The sequence below is a fragment of the Salvelinus alpinus genome, chromosome 21, assembly GCF_045679555.1.
Source record: "Salvelinus alpinus chromosome 21, SLU_Salpinus.1, whole genome shotgun sequence".
NCBI lineage: Eukaryota > Metazoa > Chordata > Actinopteri > Salmoniformes > Salmonidae > Salvelinus > Salvelinus alpinus.
Window position 1 is genome coordinate 40,795,868 of NC_092106.1, and position 10,059 is coordinate 40,805,926.

At 44.1% G+C, this 10,059-nt stretch overlaps 1 protein-coding gene across 1 annotated transcript in view; it reads left to right on the forward strand.

Moving 5' to 3' along the window:
* maml2 (mastermind like transcriptional coactivator 2) overlaps positions 1-8,943 on the forward strand; it is a 130,030-nt gene extending 121,087 nt beyond the window's left edge. The window contains exons 3-5 of the mRNA XM_071358200.1: positions 4,263-4,478; positions 6,140-6,245; positions 6,389-8,943. Coding sequence (XP_071214301.1) covers positions 4,263-4,478; positions 6,140-6,245; positions 6,389-7,314 — 1,248 coding nt within the window. The 3' untranslated portion in view covers positions 7,315-8,943. The remainder of the gene's footprint in view (positions 1-4,262; positions 4,479-6,139; positions 6,246-6,388) is intronic.
* Positions 8,944-10,059: the final 1,116 nt, after the last annotated feature.

Sequence of the window (10,059 nt, forward strand, 5' to 3'; positions counted from 1 at the left end):
AACACATACCTGACTCCAAGTTGACTTCGATATAATAGTTATTATATCAATATTTGCACGGGAAAGTGTTTCCAAGGCCATTTCAAGCATAATACATTTTACTGACACAAAAATATCCCACCTTCTCTAGCTTATTTTGGTTTGTCGACATTTGGGAAGTTTACCGACAAATGTTTTGTTTCCATCAGGCCTTTTTTTCCCCCGACGTACTTTGTTCCCATAAAAAGATGGAAACCTGTTTAGTGATTCTGAATGTGTCCTAAATGGTATCCTAGCACACTATATAGAGACTTTTGACCAGAGCCCTAAGGGTAGGGATTAGGGAAAAGGGTACAACATTAAGATTCTGACGTACACACTGTGCATTTGGAAAGTATTCAGACCCCATTTTGTTACGTTACAGCCTTATTCTAAAATGTATGAAATCATTTTTTCCCCCTCATCAATCTGCACACAATAACCCATAATGACAAAGCAAAAACAGGTTTTTATAAATTTTAGCAAATTTATAATAAAACCCCCTCGGAAATATCACATTTACATAAGTATTCAGACCCTTTACGCAGTACTTTGTTGAAAGGTGAACCTTCGGATGGTTCCAGGTTTCCTCCAGACGTGACGCTTAGCAATCAGACCAAAGAGTTCAATCTTGGTTTCATCAGACCAGAGAATCTTGTTTCTCATCATCTGAGAGTCTTAAGGTGCATTTTGGGAAACTCCAAGTGAGCCGTCATGTATCTTTTACTGAAGAGTGGCTTCCGTCTGGCCACTCTACCACAAAGGCCTGATTGGTGGAGTGCTGCAGAGATGGTTGTCCTTCTGGAAGGTTCTCTCATCTCAGAGGAACTAGAGCTCTCAGAGTGACCATCGGGTCCTTGGTCACCTCCCTGACCACGGCCCTTCTCCCCCGATTGCTCAGTTTGGCCGGGCGACCAGCTCTAGGAAGAGTCTTGGTACCCTTCCCCAGATCTGTGCCTCGACACAATCCTGTCTCGGAGCTCTACGGACAATTCCTTCGACCTCATGGCTTGGTTTTTGCTCTGACATGCACTGACAACTGTGGGATCTTATATAGACAGGTGTGTGCCTTTACAAATCATGTCCAATCAATTGAATTTACCAAGGATGATCAATGGCAACAGGATGCAACTGAGCTCAATGTCGAGTCTCATAACAAAGGGTCTGAATACTTATGTAAATAAGGTATTTCTGTTTTTTCATTTGTAATACATTTTCCAAAATGTATAAAAACCTGTTTTTGCTTTGTCATTATGGGGTATTGTGTGTAGATTGCTGAGGATAGTTTTTTGGTCATCCGTTTTAGAATAAGGCTGTAACCAAACATGTGGAAAAGGTCATGTCGGCTGAATACTTTCCAAAAGGCTCTGTATGTAAATATTAAAAATATAATTCACATCAAAGTAAAAGCAGGTTGATCAAACACTAATTGTTGGTACTATTATTTCTAATTCTATAAGTAAATTACCAGTGAAAAACCGATTAAAAAAATCAAAATATTATTGAATACTGCCTGAAGACACAGGCTACAAGGTACTCATTACTGCCTAAAGACAAGGTACTCAATACAGTCTGAAGACACAGGCTGCAAGGTACTCATTACTGCCTAAAGGCAAGGTACTCAATACAGTCTGAAGACAAGGTACTCATTACTGCCTAAAGGCAAGGTACTCAATACAGTCTGAAGACAAGGTACTCATTACTGCCTAAAGGCAAGGTACTCAATACAGTCTGAAGACAATGTACTCATTACTGCCTAAAGGCAAGGTACTCAATACCTGTCTGAAGACAAGGTACTCAATACAGTCTGAAGACAAGGTACTCATTACTGCCTAAAGACAAGGTACTCAATACAGTCTGAAGACAAGGTACTCAATACAGTCTGAAGACAAGGTACTCAATACTGTCGGAAGACAAGGTACTCAATACAGTCTGAAGATACAGGCTGCACGGTACTCATTTCTGCCTAAAGACAAGGTACTCAATACAGTCTGAAGACAAGGTACTCAATACAGTCTAAAGGCAAGGCACTCAATACAGTCTGAAGATACAGGCTGCAAGGTACTGAAGCAAGTAGGAAAACAAGCACTTGGAGGCACCAAATAAAGGTTGAAGTCTGTCTGTAGTTTACACTCCATCTCCAATAGAAGAAGAAACAGTTCCTTTATAACTATTAACAGGTCTGCTAAGGCTCTCAGCCTAATGTGCACCAGGTAGCAGACATGGGCACAACACAACAACAACACACCACAACAACACCACACCACAACAACACCACACCACAACAACAACAACAACACCAACAACACAACAACAACAACACACCACAACAACAACACCACACCACAACAACACCACACCACAACAACAACAACACACCACAACAACACAACACCACGACACACCACAACAACAACAACACACCACAACAACACCACGACACACCACAACAACATCACCACAACACCACAACACCACAACAACAACACACCACAACAACACCACGACACACCACAACAACAACAACACACCACAACAACACCACGACACACCACAACAACATCACCACAACACACCACAACAACAACAACAACACACCACAACACCACAACAACAACAACAGAACACCACAACAACACAACACAACAACACACCACAACAACACCACAACAACAACACAACACCACAACAACACAACACAACAACAGAACACAACAAAACACAACAACACAATGCAACAACAGAACACAACAAAACACACCACAACAACACACCACAACACAACAACAAAACACACCACAACAACAGAACACCACAAAACACAACACACCACAACAACAGAACACAACAACACACCACAACACAACAACAAAACACACCACAACAACAGAACACAACACACCACAACAACAGAACACAACAACACACCACAACACAACAACAAAACACACCACAACAACAGAACACAACACACCACAACAACAGAACACAACAACACACCACAACACAACAACAAAACACACCACAACAACAGAACACAACAACACACCACAACACAACAACAAAACACACCACAACAACAGAACACAACACACCACAACAACAGAACACAACAACACCACAACAACAGAACACAACACAACAACAAACAACACCACAACAACACCATCACATCACAACCTACATGGGGGAACTGAACGTTTTATATTCAAGCGTTTAGGAGAGCTGATCGAGGATCCATTTCACTTTTGGATCATAATGAATAAGGAACAGGGGCGACTCTGAGATACTACAGCCAAGGGGAAACCCAACTGATCCTAGATCAGCTGAGGGATTGGAACGTACAAGGTATCCACGGTGCAGGGGTGATAAGAACTGATCGGGAGTGATATTTTATTATATATTATATGTATTTATATATTGGAATAAGAACTGTTCGGGGATCAGGGGATTGGGAAGCAGACAGGGCTTTGTTATACGGTAGTTATGGTGCAGATCTAGGATCAGTTTCGGCTTTTAGATAATAATTAATAAGATTACATGGACAGGGAGGAACTGATCCTCGATAAGCGCTGCTAGCTCAGTGTTTTGGGTAAAGGAGCAGTGGTTGTTCAAGGGAGGTAAGCGGCAGTAGTCATGTAGCAGCAGGGAGGGTAGAAACTGAACCTCCCTAGTCGGCACGCAGTTCAGTTCCCGCTGTCTCAGGGATTATTTCCATCCTCGTCAGAACCATTTGTCAAGGGAACAGCTTTGCCTTGAGGAGGACTAGTCTCCCCCCTGCCTCCCCCCTGAAAGAAGCCTCTCTTTCCCTGAAAAAGAACCTCTCCCCCTTGAAAGAAGCCTTTCTCCCCTGTCTCGCCCCCTCCCAAAGGAACCTCTCTCCAAGTCTGTGTTGCTGCTTCTGGGGGAGTGGCCGTAGCCTCCATACAGAGAGGTGGTGTCATTTTCACACCAGATCCTTGTGGTTTGTTATGGAGGTTTGCCCTCTAGTGGCAGATGTGTGGTATTGTATTGTTTTTGACGGGATAATACCTTCAGTGGGCTACTGAACCAATGCATTGAATAGAGATACTTCCGTACCAAGGTATTATTCATGTAAATTAAAACATTGAAATTGATCTTGCAACTTGGTTTCAGATCCCATGTACTGCTTTCTCCTGCTGTTGTGCCCTTGAGCAAGGCACTTATGTTGAAATAAAGATCACCTTATTTAACTCTTATTTAACGCTTTCCTCTCTAACCAGATGCCTCCTGGGCCTCGTCTGCCCACCAACAACAGCCTAGTGGGGATGTCAGCCCAGACCCAGGCCCAGACGCAGGCCCAGACCCAGGCCCAGCCCCAGGCCAACCAACGTCCCCCTGCCCCTGGCTCCAACACCCAGCAGAAACCCCCAGGACCAGGGAAGACCCAGGTCATGCAGAGACAGCTAGCCCAGCAGCAGCACATCATCAATGACTCTGTGAGCTCTAGGTTATCATGTTAATATCAATTAATTTGTGAGCTCTAGGTTATGATGTTAATATCTGACTCTGAGCTCTAGGTTATCATGTTAACATCAATGACTTTGAGCTCTAGGTTATCATGTTAACAGCAATGACTCTGTGAGCTCTAGGTTATCATGTTAACAGCAATGACTCTGTGAGCTCTAGGTTATCATGTTAACATCAATGCCTCTGTGAGCTCTAGGTTATCATGTTAACAGCAATGACTCTGTGAGCTCTAGGTTATCATGTTAACATCAATGACTCTGTGAGCTCTAGGTTATCATGTTAACATCAATGACTCTGTGAGCTCTAGGTTATCATGTTAACATCTGACTGTGTGAGCTCTAGGTTATCATGTTAACATCAATGACTCTGTGAGCTATAGGTTATCATGTTAACATCAATGCCTCTGTGAGCTCTAGGTTATCATGTTAATATCAATGACTTTGTGAGCTCTAGGTTATCATGTTAACATCAATGACTCTGTGAGCTCTAGGTTATCATGTTAACATCTGACTCTGAGCTCTAGGTTATCATGTTAACATCAATGACTCTGAGCTCTAGGTTATCATGTTAACATCAATGACTCTGTGAGCTCTAGGTTATCATGTTAACATCAATGACTCTGTGAGCTCTAGGTTATCATGTTAACATCAATGACTCTGTGAGCTCTAGGTTATCATGTTAACATCAATGACTCTGTGAGCTCTAGGTTATCATGTTAACATCAATGACTCTGTGAGCTCTAGGTTATCATGTTAACATCAGTGACTCTGTGGGCTCTAGGTTATTATGTTAACATCAGTGACTCTGTGAGCTCTAGGTTATCATGTTAACATCAGTGACTCTGTGAGCTCTAGGTTATCATGTTAACATCAGTGACTCTGTGAGCTCTAGGTTATCATGTTAACATCAATGACTCTGTGAGCTCTAGGTTATCATGTTAACATCAATGACTCTGTGAGCTCTAGGTTATCATGTTAACATCAGTGACTCTGTGAGCTCTAGGTTATCATGTTAACATCAGTGACTCTGTGAGCTCTAGGTTATCATGTTAACATCAATGACTCTGTGAGCTCTAGGTAATCATGTTAACATCTGACTCTGAGCTCTAGGTTATCATGTTAACATCAATGACTCTGAGCTCTAGGTTATCATGTTAACATCTGACTCTGAGCTCTAGGTTATCATGTTAACATCAATGACTCTGTGAGCTCTAGGTTATCATGTTAACATCAGTGACTCTGTGAGCTCTAGGTTATCATGTTAACATCAATGACTCTGTGAGCTCTAGGTTATCATGTTAACATCAGTGACTCTGTGAGCTCTAGGTTATCATGTTAACATCAATGACTCTGTGAGCTCTAGGTTATCATGTTAACATCAATGACTCTGTGAGCTCTAGGTTATCATGTTAACATCAGTGACTCTGTGAGCTCTAGGTTATCATGTTAACATCAGTGACTCTGTGAGCTCTAGGTTAACATCTCTGTCTTACAAAATGTTTCACTTTGGGAACTCAGAGACAGTTCCCACGCGTTCCCCTTCAATCCCACCCCTGATAATCTCATGTTGTATTCGAACATGTATACAAAATGTCATTGTTGTCTCCTTGTCTCTTTCTGTTGTGTGTCAGGACAAAAGCAATAGTAGCCAGGATCTGTTTAACCGTCATCTAACCAGACCACCACCAGACTATAAACAGCCCAGAGGAATGGTCCAACCGACCGGCCTTTTCACAGGTACATCATTCATTTCAATCATTCATTGCTTCCATGTAGGAAGGGGAAAAAAACGGTATTATGGCTGTTAATGGTTTTCCATCATTGTTTGTGTCTGTATGAGCCAATCAGAACAGAATCAGAAACAATCTCTGTGTATTCAGGTATGAGTTCCTCCCAGTCGTTGTCGACCAACGGGTCTGACCAGAGTGACCTTCTATCCATGTCCTGCCACGTGTCCAGCGGCCCGGGGTCCAAGATGACCCCTCCTCCCACGGACTGGAGGTTTGGAAGAGGCCCCCACACCCACCAGATCCAACAGCACAACAACCAGACCAAGATGGGGCTAGGAGTCGGAGGAGGACTCAACCAAAACAAGTCCAGGTTCCCTGGTCCTCCCAACGGCCAGGGTAATGGGTTTGAGGTGGGTGGTCTTACCAGTGTACAACATCCCTCAAGGACATCAGTAGGCCAGCAGGGTGGAGGGATGCCCAGTCAGGGGCAGGGTCTCGGGCTGGGGGGTGTGATGGGCTGGCCTCCTGGAGCTAAAGCTCCCATCATGGGGCCTGGGTCTCTCGGGGTGAGGCGGCTCCCGAACTCACTCCAACCCCAGGGGGGCCAGTCCCAGTCTCAGCTCGACATGTCCAGCCACCAGTACCCTCCTGGCCCCCGGCACATAGGCCCTGGCCCACCCAACCAGGTGGCACCAGAAATGGGCATGCTGCCTCTGAACCCAGCCCTCCGCAGCTCCACCACCACCACCAACCCCAGACCCAGCCAACCCATGATGCCTCCTCTGCCAGGGCTACCAAGCCTCAACCAGGCCTCTCCGGAGCAGAGGGTTCCCGCTGGGAGCAGCACCATCGGGGTCTTCCCAACACATAACCACAACCCTGGCGGAAGCTACCAGAACCAGAACAGCAGGGCTGTTAACCGACTGACCTTTGAGTTCCTCCAGGAGGGAGACAACACCGTCCCAGGGATCAACACTGACTCAGACTTCATTGACTCGCTGCTGAAGTCCGGATCTGGCAACGACGACTGGATGAAAGACATTAACCTCGATGAGATCCTGGGCAGTCACTCATAAAGTGGGATGAAGTGGGATTGCATAAATAGGGCCCAGAGTTTTTCCCTGCAGCTCTCATGAATTCAGGTTCATTCATTCTTCAAGTCTCATGAATTGGGGTTCATTCCAGAGAGTTTTTCTTGAATTGGGGTTCGTTCCAGAGAGTTTTTCTATTTAAGTCTCATGAATTGGGGTTCATTCCAGAGAGTTTTTCTCTTCAAGTCTCGTGAATTGGGGTTCATTCCAGAGAGTTTTTCTCTTCAAGTCTCATAAATTCAGGTTCATTCCAGAGAGTTTTTCTCTAGAACAATTCAACAGAATTGGGGTTCATTCCAGAGAGTTTTGCTCTAGAACACAACAGAATTGGTGGCCAGTTTTTCCATCAAAAAATTCCATAGAATTGGGAGAGCTGGTCAGGAGTTTTTCCAGGTTAGATGGGCCATGTGGTGTGGGAAAACTCCTGGCCTTAATTATAGGCTCCAACTTCCCTCTTCCTGGCCTTAATTATAGGCTCCAACTTCCCTCTTCCTGGCCTTAATTATAGGCTCCAACTTCCCTCTTCCTGGCCTTAATTATAGGCTCCAACCTCCCTCTTCTGGTCAGGATAAACTCCAGGACCCATCCATAAAGACTGATAACTGCAAACGCAGAACTTTCCCCATACAGAGACTATGGATGGCCTTGCATGCATCTCAAATGGCATCCTATTACCCTTTATAGTGCACTACTTTTGACCAGGGCCCATAGGGCAATGGTTGAAAGTAGTGCACTATATAGGGAAACAGGGTATCATTTGACACACGGACCATGATTGGCCATGAGTCAGAATTCACCTAAAGGGATTACATTTGCAAAAAGCTATAATGTCATTTTGTAAACCCAATATATAATTTGATATCTAATTGTACTTTTTGTGTATTCCTGTGAAGAAATATATATTCTGTATAATAATATTTTAGTACTTTTAAAGGTTCATTGAATAAGAACCGGGGATTTCTCTGACGGCATCTTGAACGGATTCTGAATATATGCTATCAAACCTTCCTCTTTTCATAACATAGTCTTCGTCCAAAAATGGCACCCTATTCCATACATAGTGCACTACCCAGTCTTCATTATGTAGGGGATAGAGTGTCATTTCTGACACAGATATGGGATGTAGTGTACTACTAGTGACGAGCCATGTGGGCCCTGTACTACATGGGGTAGAGGGTTCCAACCATGGTCAACTGTGAACAGGAAGTGGCTGTCATACTTCCAGACTTTGTCCCAAATGACACCGTAATTCCCCTTTTTATTGTGCACTACCACATAATGCTCTGGTCAGAAGTAGAGTACTGTAATAGGGAATAGGGCGTCATGACGGGATATACACCCCCCCCCTCCCCCCCTTCCCCCCCCTCCCCCCCCGGGACCGATCGTGGTGTTTCATGTTTTGAATGATGATGCTGTCTCTGGTGTTTGTTATCAGACACTTTACTGTTCATGTTATTAGTAATTTTCCCACTTATCGTCTGGGACTGGATTGAACGGCAAGCCACATCTTAAACCATTTATTTTAGATTTTTGATCTAATATTTAATAATCTATTGGGGAAAAAAATTATACAACATTATACACAATCTAATGAATAAAAATGTTTTAAATAGAGTGTGCGCCTTTGTACTTTCTGTAGCTATTCCAGGAAAGATGACAATCAGATTATTTAGAGAACTAATTATTAGAAGAAATGAATTTGTTCAAAACTGTTCAACTATTGTCTTTCTCTCTTTGAGTCAACTACTCACCACATTTTATACACTGCAGTGCTAGCTAGCTGTAGCTTATGCTTTCAGTACTAGATTCATTCTCTGATCCTTTGATTGGGTGGACCACATGTCAGTTCATGCTGCAAGAGCTCTGATAGGTTGGAGGACGTCCTCCAGAAGTTGTCATAATTACTGTGTAAGTCTATGGAAGGGGGTGAGAACCATGAGCCTCCAAGGTTTTGTATTGAAGTCACTCTACCCAGAGGAGGACAGAAACTAGCTGTCCTCTGGCTACACCATGGTGCTACCCTAGAGGGTGCTGTTGAGGCTACTGTAGACCATTGCAAAATAGTGTGTTTTAATAAACGATTTGGTGACGTGATTATATGTAGTATAGTTTTATCTAAAAAGGATAACTTTTTGAATGTTTTCCAATAAAAAAACAAATGAAATTCACTGAGGAGGATGGTCCTCCCCTTCCTCCTCTGAGGAGCCTCCACTGACACAGTGTGTTAGATGCAGATACTATAGATTCCCACTGACACAGTGAAAAATAAGAAGCCTCCTCAGCATTCTGAGTCAGAAGAGAGGAGACTAGGAGAGAGGAGGATGGAAAGAGGAGACTAGGAGAGAGGAGGATGGAGAGAGGAAACTAGGAGAGAGGAGACTAGGAGAGAGGAGACCAGGGGAGAGGAGGGTGGAGAGAGGAGACTAGGAGAGAGGAGGATGGAGAGAGGAGACTAGGAGAGAGGAGACTAGGAGAGAGGAGGATGGAGAGAGGAAACTAGGAGAGAGGAGACTAGGAGAGAGGAGACCAAGGGAGAGGAGGATGAAGAGAGGAGACTAGGAGAGAGGAGACTAGGAGAGAGGAGACTAGGAGAGAGGAGACTAGGGGAGAGGAGACTAGGAGAGAGGAGACCAGGGGAGAGGAGGATGAAGAGAGGGGACTAGGAGAGAGGAGACTAGGAGAGAGGAGGATGGGGAGAGGAAACTAGGAGAGAGGAGAGGAAACTAGGAG